This window comes from Prunus avium, chromosome 1, assembly GCF_965620075.1.
Source record: "Prunus avium chromosome 1, drPruAviu1.hap1.1, whole genome shotgun sequence".
In the NCBI taxonomy this organism is placed as follows: domain Eukaryota; kingdom Viridiplantae; phylum Streptophyta; class Magnoliopsida; order Rosales; family Rosaceae; genus Prunus; species Prunus avium.
Window position 1 is genome coordinate 46,483,620 of NC_142284.1, and position 18,809 is coordinate 46,502,428.

General features: G+C 38.0%; 2 protein-coding genes and 1 long non-coding RNA gene across 6 annotated transcripts; 1 reads left to right on the forward strand and 2 right to left on the reverse strand.

Annotated features, from left to right (window-relative positions):
• Nucleotides 1–2,859: 2,859 nt before the first annotated feature.
• Nucleotides 2,860–4,570, reverse strand: LOC110746641 (uncharacterized). The gene is made up of 2 exons (XR_015834400.1): nucleotides 3,641–4,570; nucleotides 2,860–3,462 (listed from the first exon to the last, which is right to left on the reverse strand). It is a non-coding gene; the product is annotated as an uncharacterized LOC110746641 (long non-coding RNA).
• A 5,603-nt stretch (nucleotides 4,571–10,173) lies between these two features.
• Nucleotides 10,174–15,093, reverse strand: AMY2 (alpha-amylase-like 2). 4 transcript variants are annotated; one of them, XM_088247170.1, is made up of 13 exons: nucleotides 14,721–15,093; nucleotides 14,254–14,329; nucleotides 14,031–14,064; nucleotides 13,468–13,499; nucleotides 13,189–13,315; nucleotides 12,863–13,089; nucleotides 12,621–12,766; nucleotides 12,372–12,484; nucleotides 12,036–12,124; nucleotides 11,496–11,618; nucleotides 11,153–11,188; nucleotides 10,964–11,062; nucleotides 10,174–10,871 (listed from the first exon to the last, which is right to left on the reverse strand). In XM_088247170.1, the coding sequence occupies exons 2-13, from the start codon at nucleotides 14,269–14,271 to the stop codon at nucleotides 10,680–10,682; spliced, it is 1,236 nt and encodes a 411-aa protein (XP_088103296.1). In that variant the 5' UTR covers nucleotides 14,272–14,329; nucleotides 14,721–15,093; the 3' UTR covers nucleotides 10,174–10,679. The 4 variants fall into 4 exon arrangements, with proteins under 4 accessions (XP_088103296.1, XP_088103297.1, XP_021802580.1 ...); XM_088247171.1 differs by having other exon boundaries at nucleotides 14,633–15,093; XM_021946888.2 differs by having other exon boundaries at nucleotides 13,468–13,505; nucleotides 14,721–15,091.
• A 1,146-nt stretch (nucleotides 15,094–16,239) lies between these two features.
• On the forward strand, nucleotides 16,240–18,729 carry LOC110746632 (uncharacterized). The gene is made up of 3 exons (XM_021946859.2): nucleotides 16,240–18,096; nucleotides 18,216–18,536; nucleotides 18,626–18,729. The coding sequence occupies exons 1-3, from the start codon at nucleotides 16,850–16,852 to the stop codon at nucleotides 18,660–18,662; spliced, it is 1,605 nt and encodes a 534-aa protein (XP_021802551.2). The 5' UTR covers nucleotides 16,240–16,849; the 3' UTR covers nucleotides 18,663–18,729.
• The last annotated feature ends 80 nt before the right edge of the window (nucleotides 18,730–18,809 follow it).

The following is an 18,809-nucleotide window of genomic DNA, read 5'->3' on the forward strand; positions in this document are numbered from 1 at the left end:
CCTATGACTCGTGATCAAATGCAGACGCCTTGTGCTGAGTCCAATTTGAATTCCATAGAGATTCATTATCGATAATCAATGGCCCATCCCCACCACAAGTTTCTGAACGCATGCATCACACAACACTATTATGGGGTAGGCCCGGTCCAAATCTTAAATATCATGCCGAAAAGCAACCGCATTGACCTACAATGGGTACCAATGGCCCAATTTGTAGTCTTCGTTCGCAGCATATTAGACTTTCACTTTAACTAACATATACGCTTTATGTCTCTTTGAAAAAAAAACATATACCCTTTATATATCAAACCATAATGTTCAAAATAAAAAACTATCCAAGAAAAAGAAATTAGGCTTAATATCACGAAATGTCTATAAGGTTTACAAAACCATTAGATTGCATCCTTATTATTATTTTTTTGTCACGAATGACCATTTGTAAGCACACATCAGGTTGCGTCAAAAACTCAATTAGTTTGCTGACATGGCACATATATATATTACAAAACATCCTTGAGGTTTACACACCTATCATAAATGGGCCAACGAAATTTTTTGATTTTTTCATTTAAAATACATAACATTTTGGTTTTCTTTTTAAAATTGTATGAATTTTAAATTCTTTAAAAATATATATTGATATAAAGCCTTCATAAAATTTAAAAATGAAAAAACCTTGGTGCATAAAATTTTGGTTTTTCATTTCTAAATTTAAAAAACTCCCTTACTTTGCTCATGTGACATATATGTGGAGCCCACATCTCCAATTATATAGGGGCATGTGTATTTAAAATACAATATTTTTTAAAAAAATTCATAAAATGTTGGTTTTTTCTTTTTAAAATTTTATGAATTTTAAATTATTTTTTAAAAACTCCATTAGTTTGTTGATGTAGCATATATGTGGAGCCAATATATCTAATAATATAGTGTCACGTGTATTTAAATACAATATATATTTTTTAAAAATTTAAGTCATAAAATTTAAAAAGGAAAACCAAAATTTTAAATCAAAAAATAAAAAAAATTCGCAGGGACCATTTGTGATAGGTGCGTGTACCTGAGGGATGTTTTGTGATATATATATTCCACGTCAACAAACTAACAGAGTTTTTTACGGATCCTGACAGCAGAGACCATTTGTGAGCACACATACTAATCTTGAGGACCACGAATGACACAAAATAACAAAACAGATACAATTTGATAGTTTCGTAAACCTTAGGGACGTTTTGTGATATTAAGCCAACAAATTAAGAATTAGTTTAAATTACTAGGGCTCTTTTCAATTTTTTTGGTCATATGTTAGGGATGTGGAGGAGGGGGGGGGGGAGTATTGTATGAGGTTGCCTCAAGATTGTCTTACATGAATTGAAGCCTGATGCACTTAAGGCGGGGAGGGAGAGAATTTAGCCCACTTTTCCATTGTGGTGCCACCCTATGTGCATAAATTCAATTTTGATTTGGTCATGTCAAAAACAAAATAAAACAAGTAAAAAATGAAGTTTAAAGTGGGGAAATGGTACATTAATTGTCTAATAACATTTTAGCTCAAAGTCATAGAATTTAAACTTACCACTTTAAATGTACAAAACAATTTTTATATTAAGTGAAGGAATTGTTATTCGATTCGGAAAAAGAGAGGAATTGTTGTGAGAAGTTAGAACTCCAAAATAATCATCATAAGAGAGATTAGGGAGTGAATGAGCTGTCGCTGCTTGAGTAATATTAATTGAAAAATAACGATCAACAAATCGGTCATTATAAGAGAGATTAGTGAGTGAACCCTTGACAAACTGCTATATCCCTTCTCTCACTAGCATATAGAGCAGTGCATAGCAAATCATAGCATGCCGTACTCTTCTATACGATATTGCCCCGAAACCAAATGATCGTCCTTGTTATGTGTGGGAAAGTATCACGTCTAGATCTCGTGCGAATGCAGGTTCATTCATGGGGACACTTCATTTATTAGTTTAAATTTTGTTTTCTCCTTTCAAACTTTTATGCTTAACTGATTCACCCCCCCCGCCCCCCCAAAAAGAAAACCTTTATTGTTAAGCGTGGGTTTTTCTTCTTCGAATACTTTCCTTGAACATTACATATGCAGGGATTAAACGTGCTTTCATCAATCTCTGCCAGTTTTGACTGAATTCACATGATAATTCGTGTGCATGTACTAGCGTCAATTATGTTAGCGTTGAATATATATAAAGGTCAAAGATAAGAGAGATTAGCGTTTTGAATAAAATCAAGGAATATTGACTGATTGAATCCCGTCGTCGTGTAACCTGTGAATGAGTTGAGTGAGGGATCTTGCCACCCAGCAAAGCATCGTGGTCACCGCCCCACCACACTGCGGAAAGCGACCCCGCTCCAAGCGCTAACTTTCAGAGTGCCCGTCCCTCACAAAAGCAAAACACTAGTCTTCAAGTGCATACATACGTAATGACATTTGAAATTCTGCATCCTGTAATGTAAATTCAACAATCAAAATTAATTAGAGAGGTGGTCCTTTTACGCGCCACATAAGGGTAAGGGTGTGGGTGGGTAATGCTTGTGCATATATTGTATATATTTATTGGCATTAATGTCGTCAGTCATTCGATCATAATCCTACGTGGCTACGTAAATGGCTACAAGATCAAGGAGGAGAATGGAGAGAGCGTAGAAGAAACGTATCCCTTCTCTTCTCTCAAGTGATGCTGGACAGGACACTGGTAGGGCTGACTGGCCTGCTCCTCTCATCGCATAATTAAAAGACGTTTGGCCCACCAAACCATAATTAAAACTTAAATTACTGACATTAAACAAACACAATGGTGTGGAGTGGAGGAGGAGGCGGCATGCATGCCATGATCACTGTAATGGATAAGATTAACTCTCATAATCAGCATTTTTACACAACAAATGAAGAGAATCAAGGGATAAGATTAATGTTGCAGAAGAGAAGAGAAGGATGTTCAAACTTGAAAATGGAGATGGAGTTAGCCATCATTTTAGTCAGCTCTGCGTCTAACCATTCTAATTCCCTTTTTGAGTATTTGACCCACCTTAAATCAAATGATGTGTTTAGAGCAGCTCTTCTTTGCTAGCTTCTTCCTGTGTGCACAATCTTTATGATACAAGACTTAGAACTTGGGCACCCAAGATTGATTATATTCAAAGGAAACAATGAAAAGCTATAGATGATAAAATCAGAACAACCCTAACTACATCAAAAATAAAAATAAAGGATTTAGGAAGAACGGATCTATAAGCAAATCACAAACCCAATCTAGGGCTCCCCTACATCCCAATAATCAGCAGTCGCAGTACTAATTAATTAAAAACCATCTCGTCTAGATGAAGATGATCAAACAGAAGAAATTTAAAGAGTTACGGATGGAGATAATTAATGATGCTTTGTGTTGCTCAGGAAAGCTCATCCTCCTCCTTATTAACAGACAATTAATTACAACACTGCACAATCACAAAACAAGTCATCATCTCTCGTTATGTTTTTAGGGAAAGAGAAGAAGCATAAAGAACAGAAAAGCTTTTAACGGCGATCAATCACTTAGATAAGCATATGACGAGGAGTAGTACCAGAAACTGCCGACGGTGCACATGATCTGGAAAAAAGAGAGATGATTCTTACCAAGATTTTAACAATCAGCAAGTGTATGTAGCGCTGGGAGATATCATCGTCAGTCACGAGGGTTTTACAAAGAGAAGCCAACAGAGCTCAGTTGGCAGTATGCCCACCTCCACACGTACTATCTTCTAATACAAAGAGAGATGATTCTTACCAAGATTTTAACAATCAGCAAGTGTATGTAGCGCTGGGAGATATCATCGTCAGTCACGAGGGTTTTACAAAGAGAAGCCAACAGAGCTCAGTTGGCAGTATGCCCACCTCCACACGTACTATCTTCTAATACACACAGAGTGAACAAAGAGAGGAGGTGGACAGAATGCCAATAAACTCTGTAAGAAACGCTTTGCTAAACCCACATGATCTCATCAAAGCCTGTGCACTGTTGTTTGCATTATTCACGACCCTTCTCCCTCCCTTATGTTGGAGCTCAGCTGGGGAAAGAGATGGACAGTGATAACATACATATATACGGACCAGGCTTATGAAGGAGGAGGAGGAGGAGGAGGATTAGGTTGAAAGGGCAGATGGGTTCTATTTAAGCGTGACGAGCGACTCGCAATAAATGAGATGGGGGGTTGTGGGTGTAATTAATTGAGTTGAGAGTGAAAGGTAGTGGTTTGGTTTCAGTCGAGAGAGAGAGAGAAAGGAAAAGAAAAGACAGCAGAGAGAAAAAAAATCATCAGATTGGATGGTTCATTCCTAGAGGAAGGCTACAGGGGGCATATTTTAGAAGGATCAACCAAAGGAAGAATCATCATAGTTATTCTTCCCTTTTCCCAATCTCCCCCCTCGTTTCTGATGAAACCCCCTCCACCTCTTCACTCCTTCCTCACCAAATCCCCTTTTTCACCCCCATCCCATCCCTCCCTCGTTTCTGATGCCCAACGCCTTCATCAAAAAGGAAAATCAGTTTCACGTTAAAACAAGGAAACAAAGTATTTTTAATTTGTGCTGTGGGTAAATCTTCCGTTACACTTTTGACAGATAGATGAGTATTGGGACGGGGGTTATCTGGACCGTTTAAATATTTGATATTTAAAGCTTAGATTATACGTAAGTTAAACTAATTGGTTAGAGCAGTGCGTTAAATTCAAATTTCATATCGATAAAATAAAATAATTTAAAAAAAAAAACATATATATTTGGTATTTGAAGGCATATAATTACATATCACATAGGTTTGAATTTAGATATATTGCAGGAACGAAGCGGTTGATTATGATGAGTGTCCAAATTTATGAAGAGCTAGTTATGCATTTATCACCGCTACGAGCCAAGTACTCTCCTCATGTCAATGAGACTCATCACATCATGAAAAATTGAAAATCCACTGCAACAACACAACAGCAAGCAATAAAATCAATGAGATGAACGAACAGCTAGCACGTTTATCTTTAAGGATAAGATCGATCTGTTAAATTTTGTGGGTGGGGTGGGGGATAGGGGGATACACCACCGGAGATGCAAAGCTTCAAATCCCAGTACCAGGCCAGCTAGAGTAGAGGAGTGGAGAGCTTACTAAATTTCGTAAATTATTTTTATTTCGTATTTGCCCATTAAATGAATTAATGATGCTATAATAAACCCTAAAGTTGTTGCCAATAAAATCAAACGCAAATATTGACGGTAGTTTAAATAAAGTGAAGTCATATTTTAGGTTAGGTCAATATAAATGAAAACTCATGAAAAAAAATACATGGAAGACGTCATGAGTCTTCTACTCAGCATGACTAAAAACATAATGAGTTCTTATCCTTCTATAAAATAGTAATTTTCTTGTCAATAGAGTTTAGTTCAGCGAAAAAGAATATTGACTTATAGACTTGAGGTTTTAGGTTCGAGTCTCCACAGCATCATAGTTGTGTTTGTGTGATAAATTCCTCTTTCCTCTAGTTTAGACTATTACTTGTTTGAAAAAAATTGAAAAATAATAATAATTTTCCTTTGGTTTAATTAATATATACGACTAATTGAGCTCTAATTAAGTATTGAGTTGAACTAAAGCTTAAAGGAGAAGCGAGGGCCCTACTAAAGCACTAAGTGTGGAATCCTAGGTACCCCATATCCGTTGGTTTGGTAATTGGTTCCTCTACAAAAATATTGATTTTGACCTATAAGGCTATAAGCCTATAACACATTACAAGTTTGAAGCAAGCAAAGTATTTCTTTATAATTAAGAAACAATGCGTGCGAGGGAGAGACTAAAACAAAGGTAAAACTTAGGTCAATCCTCTCCCATTATTACACCACGGAAAACTTTTTATTGATTTATCTTGCTCCGCTTCTTTAATTTCCCTTTCCATGACTTCCATTCTGCAACGTTTGTGTATGCATCATCATGCATGTCATGTGCTTTTCTTTTTCTTCTTCTTTTTTCTCTCTTTCATTTAATTATTTTATTTATAAAATGTATAGTATCGAGTCTGAGAGAGAGATTTCAGACAACAAATCCTCCTCTTTGTGGATTGATACGTCGCACTCATGACTCCCACAACCCATATGCTCATCAGAATCACTCCCCTCCCCTCTCACCCTCTCCCCAGCCAGGCAGGCCATCATCTCCTTCAATTCCCAGCCATATTTATGTTTATGTTATTTATATATAAGAACGAACTTCCAGAAAGCTTCCTTCCTTTCTTATAGAGTAAATAAAAATAAAAATAAAGGAAACGCGCATGCATTTATGATTTATTAGACGAATCCAACCCAACCCAACCCCTTGTATTTATTGACTCGAATCTACCCTCCAACCTTACGGTCCATACCCAATAAATTTTTCACAGTTTGAAAAGCTCACTCACAGGAACTACACAGAGGAGAAATTAGAATTTATGTTTATGGACTGAAAATTGACATTGTTCCCATCTGACCTGTCTGTGTCCCATTAGTCTCTGCCTAACATACCAGTTGTCTTGCTGAGTTTCTGTCAGACATCGCCATGATTGAATCATTGGGACAAAGAAAACTTGGTTTTCCACCAATTTTCCAAATTGCCAGCCACTGTCTTTAAAAAAAATTAATTTATTGGATCATCTGGAGAAGACTAAACTATCTGTCATTAATTTTCCCCTCCCAACGGCTTTAATTTAGTGAAACCTACCTCGCTAGGGTTTCAATGCACCTTCACCCTCTTTCTCTCCTCTCTATCTAATCTCCCCGTGTGTGCGTTTGAAGACTGAAGGGTCGTTAACATAAAAAGTATTACCAGAACAGATAATAATAATAACAGAAGAAGAAGAAGTTAATTATTCAAATCAGAAAATAATTCTAATATAAATAATAATACATCTAAAACCCGAAATAATTGAACTGAATTGAAGTTAAAACTGGAGTTACGAATATTAATTAATATTGTAGATCAACTACCAACCAGAACCAGTAGAGGGTGCATGAATTAAAGGAGATGGCCTTATAATTGGTCTGGTTGTGGCAAATTAAAGTCCTTCCCCAATGCTATATATGTGTGTAGCTATACGTATACATATATAGTCCAGTCCAGTCCATTCCAATCCAGACTTAATTCTCAGCAGCTATAACATTTGAAGGTTGAGGGTTGGGTTTAATTATGGTAGAAGCTGGACCAAGAACAGGGTAATTGAAAGGCGCAGCAGTATCTTTAAGTATATGACATATCCATACGCAGCAGTATGGACGTATATACAAGATTATATACAAGATTACAGCATGCACGTATACAATGTTACACGACTAGGATGAATAATAATGGCTTCACGCAAACAACCTTAGCCTTAGGCTGTGAATTACAGGTGTTGGACTTGGACGTGAGAAATAAAGGAACGAATTAGTAACTAGTTTAATGCCTAAATGAATCCAAGCCTTTAAAAAAGTTCATACGCTTTGTTCCCTCTACTCTGTGCAACTTAAGTTTCAACTTTTATGTTCATACTTGTTCACTCTCTTCTTTTGTTCCCTTTTTGAAAAAGCGTATTTAGGATGGTGGCAATGAGATGGTGGGGACAAATTATCTTTTCTATTTTGCATCCTAGTATGTATTAGTACGTAGACGTAGAGGTCTAATGGTAAGGAGATTCTCTAATAAATATTTAAATTAAAAATTAGTTACATATTTCTAACTTTAACCGATAATATAAAGTAACAAAAGTACTAATATGTTAATAATTGTGTTTGTAATTAATTACCGCGGCAGTAAACTAAGAATCATTTAGCAAATGTCAAATAATGGTGAATTAAATTGATGTACGTAGCACTTGTTTCTTTGAATTTGAAATGTGGTTGACTAGTCGTTGAGTTTAAAAAGGAAGTAAGGGAGGAGGCAGGCATGCAGGGCCAAAAGAGACCTACTACAAGATTGCAGAGCTCGATGCATGGAATCCAAACCTTTTTCATGATTGTGAGCTATTGGGGTTCTATTCTATTCTATTCTATTCTTACATATAATTGTGTTAGCGTCGCCTCATGTAATTGTAATGCTTCGTAGTTTTTTTTATTATTATTAAATATTGTTGGATATGGTATATGAATCTTCTACTTTATTTATATATGCTAAAAGGAAAGGATTGCCCATTCTTTTCTTTTCTTTTATTTTTGCCTTTTTGTGAGAAAAAAAGGACTGTCCCATTCTTATTAGACTTTACGGGTGGGGTTTTCGTTTTTATCAATGATCAATAATAGACGCCCACTGTAGTTGTCTTGTCACGTGAGGGGAAGAGAGAGAGAGACAGAGAGAGAGAGCAGAGCAGAGCAGAGCACCGCTGTAGTTTCTTTTCGACCAAAAAAGAGATAGCCAAAACCATTAAAAAAAAGGACGAAAGGAAGAGAGAGCCTTATTGTTTAGTTGTAGTACTAGTAGGTTAGGGAAGATGTGGTGTGGAGATATCTCTGTGTTTTGAGTTTTCAACATAAGAATGATGAGGGCTATGACGATGTTTATGATGGTGATGTTGGGTTGTCTCTTTCCACCTTTACTGCCATGTGATTGTAACCTCTCTCTCCCTCTCTCCAACTATATCTATGGATGGATGGATGGATGATGGATCATCTCTGTTAAAAATTTAAACTTAAAAATGTACCCTACAATTAAAAACAAGTACTACCCATTATTAGAGCACTTCCAGCAATCTGCCATTTGCTATGGTAAGGGGGGCTAAAGCAGCTACTATTCACATAAATAGTGGCTGCCCTTTCAAAAGGTTGTGGTGTTTCCACTCATTGCCATGGCAATAACTATTCACATGAGATATGAGGAGAGAAATTTGTATAGAATTTTGGTGTGGGAAGTGACAACTATGACTAAGTATTTATTTTTTTAAAAATCTGAAATTTTTTTTAGATTTTTTTTTATAAAAAATTTGTTGCTGATGTCAGCAACCCTGCCTTGAACTCGGGCTCATCTTGCATGAGGGTTGCCCTGGTTTCGTGGGCCCCAGCAGATGCCCTAGCCAGCCCTTGTTGTTGGAAACTGTTTTTTGGTCCAAACCCCGCGCCCCCCTCCCTCCCCCCCAAGCCCGTGTTGTTGGAAGTGCCCTTAGTAGTACCAACCAGGGCTTGGGGCCCGTTCACCAAAATCCTGAGTTCAGAAAATTTGGGGTTCTTATATATAACATATGCATTTGGTATTTTTGCCCTTGGGCGTATTACGTGGCTTTAATATATGAGAAGAACTTGCATGTTACGAGAATAACATTTTATCCGATCATCTTTTATCATGTGAAATTTTTATTTCACGTGATGGAACGTGATTGATTGAAAATAGCACAACAATGATATCCCCATGATATACAAGTATTTTTTTTCCTAATATATATAGATCTCTCCCTCCCACCATCATGTGGTAACGGCGTGTTACATATTCCCGTATATTATAATTTTTTTTTTAATGCAAATGATATTGGAGAGAGCAAATTCAAACACAAAAGCTCTGAGTGTAAAGGATAATTATTTTAAAACGCTTGAGCTACAATAGTAGCCCTTTTGACTAGAATTGTATGATAGTATTATATCTGTGTCCATATGGGCCGACATCATAGAATTCACTCTACTACGGGACCAAACATTCTCTTCTTATTTTTTATTCTCTTTTGAGGGAAAACTTTATCTTCTTTTTACTAGAATTCCATGATTGCTTTTGTGGCTCGTGCTGTTGAGCCAGTCATTTGTTTGAGGTGATACAGTCGCCTGGAAACACCTTTTGTTATCTTTAAGAAAGTCAGACTTTTACCAACAAGAAGTAACAAGGCAGATATACAAGTCAACTGGTGAGATGAACTTGCTGTTTCTTTCTTTGGGTTTGGGGCCCCTCACCATCCCAAGCTTTCTCCTCCTCCATCTCTACAATATTCCTACTCTTCTACTGTTTGCGTTGTTTGATGCGCAAGTATAGAATAGAAGAAGCTTACAAATTTACAGTTGGTAGTGGAGAATGTTGCAACCAAAACCTACGAGGGAACTTGAAGTATTACTATTATCATCAAGGACACCCCTTCCCTTGAAATAATGAGATTAAGGCCCAATCAATTGGACTCAGTCAGTACTAGTGCGATGTGGGGGCGAGCTTTATGAACTTATGACAGAAAAAAGCAATAGATTTTTTTTCATCCAGACACAGACTTCGCATAAAGGATCACTTCACTCAACATGAGTGACACTCGAAAATGAAGAATACAAGTTCAAATGCTGTAGGGCACTAGCAATGGCCTAATGATAGAAAATCAAGTATCGGTTCCAGACATTAAAAGGCTACTACAATGATTACCAGTGGCAAAAGCTGCCCAACAAGCCAAATGGCACCTCCTCTCCTCCCCCTTTATTTTATTTATTTATGTATGGGGTGGTGGAGGGTCAGGACGTGGGTTATTTGACCTATTTTGTGAGTTAATTTTCCAGGCAAGAAGGAAAAAAAACAGATTCCCGATATGCAAAGTTGCAGGAAGTGCGATTCGTCTAAATATAGTAAAGTAGCCATGGAGAGCATTACCGCCAATTATCTCCCCAGTGCATCCCCACAGGCAGAAATCTTATTTAGTTGTATTCCATAGCCTATATATGGAAACTCTCTAATTTACTTGTGCCAAATAGCATATCTGTGGCCACAGGTTGCCATTGTCCACTCCCTACCGGTTGGGCACCATGAACTATCCCCAATTTTCATGCACACTCTCTCTCCTATTATAGCAGAGTAGAGGTTCGGCTGGGCCTCCAGGATCTTTATAGATGACCGGCTATGAATGTCTTGATGCTTCCTGATGTCAATCTACACACAAGTTCAAATGCCAACACATGAGGAATTTTTGCTCAAAGACGCCGAGTCAAAAAAGGAACCATCTAAACATCTATACTGCATACCAGTTTCACAATCTGATCATGAATGGAGTCACCCCAATCATAGAAATGATCGTAGAAAACTGACGGTATTCCTGGGTGCGTGAGTATATATGCATAACCCTGCGGAAAAGATGCACTTAACAACACTTTCTGATATGGATTTCCCATCTAAATGCAAAACATTTCAACTTAATAAACAAATTTTCATACCTCCATAATATGATTTGAAGGGAAGGGCCAATGAGCCTGCGAGACAAAATGATTATCACGTGAGTGGATTTCTAACTTTTACTATGGGACCAAAAGCTCAATTTCTGAAAAGATAGGTACCCAGTAACATAAACGTGATACACTTTGTATGCAAAGAAAATGTAGTTGTTATATTATGTAGGATAATTGGTCAGTGTCGGTTAGGCTTAAACAGTTGAGCTCAAACTTGACTTGTTCAGCCCAAACGATTGTAGGCTGAATTCTACCTTGGCAGATATGTACTTCAGCAATTCCAGAGAAAACATTTCAGTTGACTTCTGCAGAACAGAGAAGTATATCATACCTGTGTTGAGCCTGTATCATGGTTATCTAGGAATGTAACAGCTCTTGAAGGCCACCATCCAATTACACCTGGTGGCTTCCCTTGGGGGTCACGTAGGCGCCACAATTGTCCCTTAACAGCTTCCTACATAGAATGCATGTATAAATTTTCAAACACCAAACTGCGAAAGGGGGGGCAAGATAAGAAAAAAGAAGAAGAGAGATTTCCTTACTATAGAAAACAAACTAATATAACATGTTTGATGTGCATGAACGTTATTAAAATTTAGAAAAAGGTAACCACTGCTATGATATAGAAGACTGAACATACTTGAAACGGGTATTGATGGATTGCTTTTTTTTTTTTTTGGTCAAAGATGAAGATTGCTATTTCTATAAAAAGAAAAGGTCACCAGTAATGTTTCTGAAACGTTTGTATAAATTACTGAGCACTAAACCATTGGCTGCGACTCATATCCCACTCTAGAGAATGATTGGGTATGTGTGTATAAAGGGATGGGGTGGCGTTGGATATCTCAGTCTGTTTGCAAATGGAAGATACCTGAAGAATTCCCTTGGTTGTGAAATCAAATGCAGTAGATAGCTGTCCTGCTCCATCAATCCAATTTATTATCCGCTGTCTGTGGCTATCTGCATAACAATATCAATCACAATAAAGATCAAACAGTAAGCTCAATGCTAAACCTCAAGGAGAAAGAAATTTGACCACTGAACCCATTTAAGACAGCATATGATGCCCATTAAGTTACAATACAAGTCAAATTGCAGGGAGAAAAGCAAGCCAAAGGAATGCTATTAGCAGGGCTAAGCTACCTTTTGTACATTAGTAAGCAAGCAGTGCAAACGTATTAAGTTCTTACAGCATATAATCCAATACCTTGGTTGTAATCCAAGCCATGACCATTGTAGTTGCAAGAATCCCAATACTCCCCAACAGAAAAAATTGGTTTTGCTCCTTCAATGTATTCTTTCACATATTTTGCTGAATAACTGTTGTAACATTGAGAAAACAAGGAAAAAAGAAAAAGTGTAAAAAATGTATAAATCCAAAAGACATGGAAAAGAGTAAGCAGTGAATAACCTGAATTAAAAACAAAACTTAATTTCAAGTTGGAATAACTTTTACCCCCTTGCAAAATCAAATCGAAAATCCTGAAAACCAACATTATTACGTAGCCACTGTAGCCATGCTGTAATATCTTTTCGAACAAAAAGTTGGGTGTGATCAATATTTGGAACTCCATGGAAATTGTCCCCAGTGCTTCGGTTACCCTGATATATAAAATACAGAGAAATTCAATAAGGTTAGTACTAGAGATTGCATCTTGGATCATCCAGAGTTGTTCAAGGCATGATTAATTTCATTACCAATCCACCGGTACAAGATGTGACAGCATGTTCATCCCATGACAATGAAATTCCATCATAGCGGTTGTACGTTCCACCATGCCCTTGGGTAGTTCCAACACGATGATTGATGACTATGTCAGCCATTGGTCTAACTTTATGTTGCTTCATTTTCTGAAGTAAACCTTTTAATAGGTGCTCAGATCCATACTTAGAATTGAGGGAATAAAGGTTCTGCGGAAGGTAACCTACAACATGAGAAGAAGACAACGAACATGGTGATCCAGACATCTATATTCTATATGCAGAAAGAATTAGAAACCAGCCTAACAAATTTTGCATCCAACCTTCAGGTGCGAAGGAATGGGTTGCTGGTGGCAACCATGCTGACGTAAAACCAGATCTTCCTATATCTGGAACTTTCCTTTCTAAATTTCTCCACCAATCATGTTTATGAGACTCCCAATTAAAGGCCTGTAGACATAGTTCTGTCAAACCATACGCTTGACAAAGCTGAGATCTATGATAACATTATGCAAATAAACCATCCTACCATCTTTACAATTGAATAAGTTACAATGAGGTGTTGAACATATCTTAATTATTATGGAAACTATCAAACTTACCTGAAAAAGGATTTCTCTTCCATTGCGTAGTGCTGCACCTGCATATGAATCCGAAAGAATACTTTTAGTGTCATGAAAGGGAAGAAAATATAAATATCCTTCATGAACCAAACTACCAAGTGTTAACAGTCATAGAAGAGAGCCCTTGATTCTTGAATTATGTTTCACTCTGCGGCCAGTACAATTGTAACTGGGAAATGTGAATCATAAGGCCTCCTTATTCCATTACCTCTAGTCCCTTATTTATGAACTGAACATTGAATCTCAATTTTTTAACATAAATAACAAGATGGCTTCCATTGCATGTGTCTTGATTATCATCGAATTTTTACAAAACTATATACCCTCAAATCATTATGTACTCTGTAGGTCAGGAAAGTATCTAAGTTATATGAACAAAAGATACACAACTATAGAGCCTTATCTATACCTACTCAACAGGTACAGTTTAATTCTTAACGTACATAATCAAAATTTATAAATTCAATTGACATGGTAAGTTCTGCCTTAATGTGTCAGAGAAAATTAAAGGAATGCATCACCAGGTGAAAGAAAACGCATACCAATATCAGTCTGCTGACTATTTTCATTTGAATCCTGCATTTCAACAAAATGAGAGATTAAATAAAAGAAAGGCGCCACATGAAAATTGGCCCACCATAATTCATATAGAACATAGTGGGCTCAAATCTTCAAATATGAAGAAACAAACTGTTCGAGTCTCCCAATCTTATGAGTGTGTGTGTCTGAGAGAAAGAGAGAGAGAGCTTGAGAAGACATGCATACATTGCCTCGGTAACTCATTTGATGTAGTTTCCCAACTTGTCACAGGATTGCAGAAGATAACGCACCAACACTTGTCCTACATGGATGAGCAACATGAGTGCATCAAAACCTTGGCAACAGGACATAAAAATTATAGTCTTGCTGATAATGGGCTCCATAAATGATTCCTTAATTTCTCCTCATAATTTCCAGGAACAAAGTCATACAGAACGAATGCCTGCCTATTAATTAAGCATACGTACATCTAAATTAAGTTTGAAAATTCTATTTGTCCTGTCTATACATCAGTTTTGGAAATAAAAATTTTCAAAAAGATTTCAAAACTCCAAAGAAACGGTATGGTTTCATATAAAGTGTTACATCAGCTACTCATACAGACCTTAATCAATCTAGGTGACATTGAAAATAGAACGCAGAACGGAACGAAAAGCCAGCAAAATTTGACATGGGAGAAAATAGAGACGTACCGGAGCTTTCCGATCGCGGTCTGAGTTTGTGGTTAAGCCCCTTGGCCCATAAATATACAAAGTAAAAGTTGAAAATTCGAGGGAGACCACTGAATTAGAATCAAACAGCTCAACGATAAGTAGAAAAGGTGATCAGGGAAATTTGAATTTGTGGTATAAAGAAAGAAAAACGATTCGATTGCGAAACCAGAGGACACGAGGAACTTCGAATATCGAAGAAAAGAGAAGAGGAAATGTGCTTGGTGAATGGGGATCGGATCTGAATCGTTGGGGTTGGCAATTGGTGCAGAGATGGAGGGAGGGAATGTTCATATTCAACGGTGTCTCTAAATGCGTGTGCTGTTTTGCAATTGCGCGGGTCCGAAAATGATGTGTTGGAGGTTTGGACGGTTATAATAACCCTCCCTCCAACTTGAAAAAAGTATGTTCTGTTTTTCTTTCTTTCTAATATATTGATATATAAAGAAGAAGAAAAAAAAGATATTTATGATTATGATATACCCATTCTTAGGAATGGGCATCAAAACCGGAATACTGAAATCATCCCGAAACCTTGCCAAACCGTGTCAATCTCGTGCTATCTCATTTGGTGTTGAAGTGTAAACGGGATGATACCGTGTCATCCCGTTACTGTTTGACACGACACCGATTCCAGATTTGTGATCCCATTTGATGCCATACCGTACTGAACAGTACCAAGTAAATAATAAAGAGATTTTCTATATAAACCCCACACTTCTCTTAGTTCACCTTATGTTTTAAGTTCACCCCAACCTTTAATTTAAAATTTCACAATTTCTAAGAAAACCACACTATCTTCCCAAACTACCCTTAAATACACCATAAGCTGAAAAAAAATAAAAATAAAAAAGCAATCAACAAAGGGAAGAGAATAAGATCATTACAGCCAAACAATTAACAAGCCTTTCTATCAACTGCCACGCATATTTTAAAGAGGTAGGCTCGTCAATGTTCTACGTCTTTAAAAGAGAAGAGTAATATGGCAATATGATGTAGAGGAGTTTGTATTTTTCTAAAACTTAATATGAAGAGTGGTGGGGTGTGTGTAGATGTACTAAGGTTAAGTATTAAGTTGTATGACATTTTTTGTCTTTTTACACAATAATAAAACTTACAGCTTAATGATTTAAGTATTTGGGTGAACAAAGAGAAGTGCGGGGTTTAAATAGAAAATCTCATAATAAATCCCAATTTCAGTTCCTCCTCTCCCATGACCAATTGACTCGAGCTTTGTTTCCTCCATCTTTTCTTTCCCTTTATCTATTCTTCTCTTCCCTTCTCCTTTCTCAATCATCGATTTGAAGCCATAATTCCCAAATCCTCCACTATTGATCGATCTCATCTTCTTCTCTCTCTCTCTCTCTCTCTCTCTCTCTCTCTCTCTCTCTCTCTCTCTCTCTCTCTCTCTCTCTCTCTCTCTCTCTCTCTCTCTCTCTCTCTCTGTGAACTTTGTAAAACTCTTGAATAATTGTTTGTTTGTTTTAGGCTTGATTTGTAAAACCCTTGATTTGTATTAGGTTTGTTTTGTAAAACTTTATAATTTTGTGTTATGCAAATAGGTTTATTTTTTTACAATTTTTTTAACAAAAAAATTGCAGCCGTTGGATTGGAGGACAAATAACGATTGGACAACCCAAGACAAGCCATTGGTAGAAATCAGGGCTAACATCAGCGCACGGAAGTTTTAAATTTTTTTACTGTTTAAAACCCAGGCATTGACGCCAGGCTGGCGTTAACTGCCCCTCGGCACAAGCTTGGACTCGTTTTGCCTTTGGACTTGACCAGTTTTCTGGGACCCACCTCCTGCTCAGGCTACTGAAGCCCGCTTGAAGCGCGATATGGGGCTTGGGCCCCTTCCTGCCCGGGCCAAATTGTAGCGGTGGAAGTGCTCTTAACGAGCTACAACAAGGGAGCACGCTGCCTCAGTTACGCATATAGCAGGGGATCTGAGCTCTTCAAAAAAATGAAAAAGGAAGTAAAACTGGTCTCGTTCTAGGGTTTTATCAAGGTACAGAGCCAACTGCAAATCTGCAATAGCCTAGAGAGCCTGTTTAAGTGCAATGGAGTCCCCAACCAACATCTACAAGCCCCACTCAGATCACTGAAAAATGGAGAACCCAGATACAAAAACCACTAGATCACCGCCGCCACAAGAACCAAACCTCAAGAAGCTCAAAATGTCGACCACCACCACCAGCGATGACGATGAAACCACCACCACAGACACCACCAAAAAGCAAAGGTACAAGCGTCGAAAGGTTGCAATTTTCTTCGCTTATTGCGGTGTGGGATACCAAGGCATGCAAAAGAATCCAGGCGCCAAAACCATCGAGGGCGACCTCGAAGAAGCCCTCTACCTCTCCAACGCGGTTCCCGAGCAGGACCGCAACAACCCTAAACGCTATGATTGGGCCCGCTCCGCCCGTACCGATAAGGGCGTAAGCGCCGTCGGTCAGGTTGTATCGGGCCGCTTCTATGTCGACCCACCGGGCTTCGTCGACCGCCTCAATTCCAACCTTTCCCCTCAGATTCGGATTTTCGGCTACAAGCGCGTGACGGCGTCGTTTAACGCCAAGAAGTTCTGTGATCGGAGAAGGTATGTGTATCTCATTCCCGTGTTTGCTCTTGATCCCAGTGCTCATCGCGATAGAGGGAGCGTTTTGGCTAGTCTTGGGTCTGATAAGGAGTTTGTTAAGTGCTTGGAGTGCTCCGAGAGAGGGCGTAAAGTGGGGGGCTTGATGGGTAAGCGCAATTATGAATTGAGAGGGACGAGTTTTGAGCTAGACATTTCGTCGAACACCAATGAGTCTATGGTTGACTCTGAGTTTAATGAAGAAACTAAGGTTTTTCCGGACAATGCTGGTGGTGATGATTCCAAATCTGAACCCAGAAATGAAATTAGCACTAGTAGTAATAACAATGTGGTTTCTGGAGTTGAGGTTGAGAATTCCGAGGAAACTGATTTGAATTCGGAGCCACTGAATGATACAACAAAAGTTAGTGTTGGTGAAGAGAACGCTAATGGAGAAGAAAAGCCAGAGAAGGAAAGTGGAAGTGAGTTTTGTTATGGTGAGAAGGAGAAGGATAGGTTCAACAGAATCTTGAATTGTTATGAGGGGACTCATAACTTCCACAACTTCACCACCAGAACTAAAGCTGCAGACCCCGCTGCTCAGCGATACATCATTTCGTTCAATGCAAACACCGCAGTTACAGTTGGGGGTTTGGACTTTGTTAAGTGTGAAGTTGTAGGGCAGAGCTTCATGCTTCATCAAATTAGGAAGATGATTGGGCTTGCCGTGGCAATCTTCAGGAACTGTGCTCCGGAGTCATTGTTAGAAATAGCTTTGCAAAAGTAAGTGGTTGGATGGTCATTGTTATTTTTATTATTATTGTATTGTTTCTATGTGATTTTTGTTTGAGATTTGAGAGAATATGCAATGTAATTTTAACCGAGTTTTATGCAAAATTCAGGGATGTTAACATCAATGTGCCTACGGCACCTGAGGTTGGTTTGTACTTGGACGAGTGCTTCTTTGCTTCATATAACCAGAAATGGGGAGACAGTCATGAAGAGCTGTCAATGAAAGACTATGAACAAGAGGCAGAAGATTTCAAGATGAAGCATATATACCCTCATATTGCATCCACGGAGCTAAAAGAAGGTGTCGTGGGTCTCTGGTTGCACTCTCTCAACCACCGTAATTACCCCGATTTATGCGCTGCTGCTGCTGCTGCTGACAGCAATGGAAACACCAGCAATGGAGAAAGTGTTGATGTGGGGAATGTCGCTGGGTAAGTTGTTTCACAGACAATCAAATCAATCTTCTATGTATGCCTTGTTCTTTCTTCAGCAACTGATTATACGGTCTTATGTTGTTCAGGGAAAAAAGTTGTAGTCCAGTTTCATTCATCGTATGAGTTGATGCTTGTAACTGTCTGTTGACAATGCGACTTACATGGTATGAAGAATTTTATAATTACGTTAGTTGCTGCTGCTGCTGCGTAATTTTTTCTTTGAAGACAAACTTTTATGATTACAGAAGGATTTTACTCCTTGAATCCTGT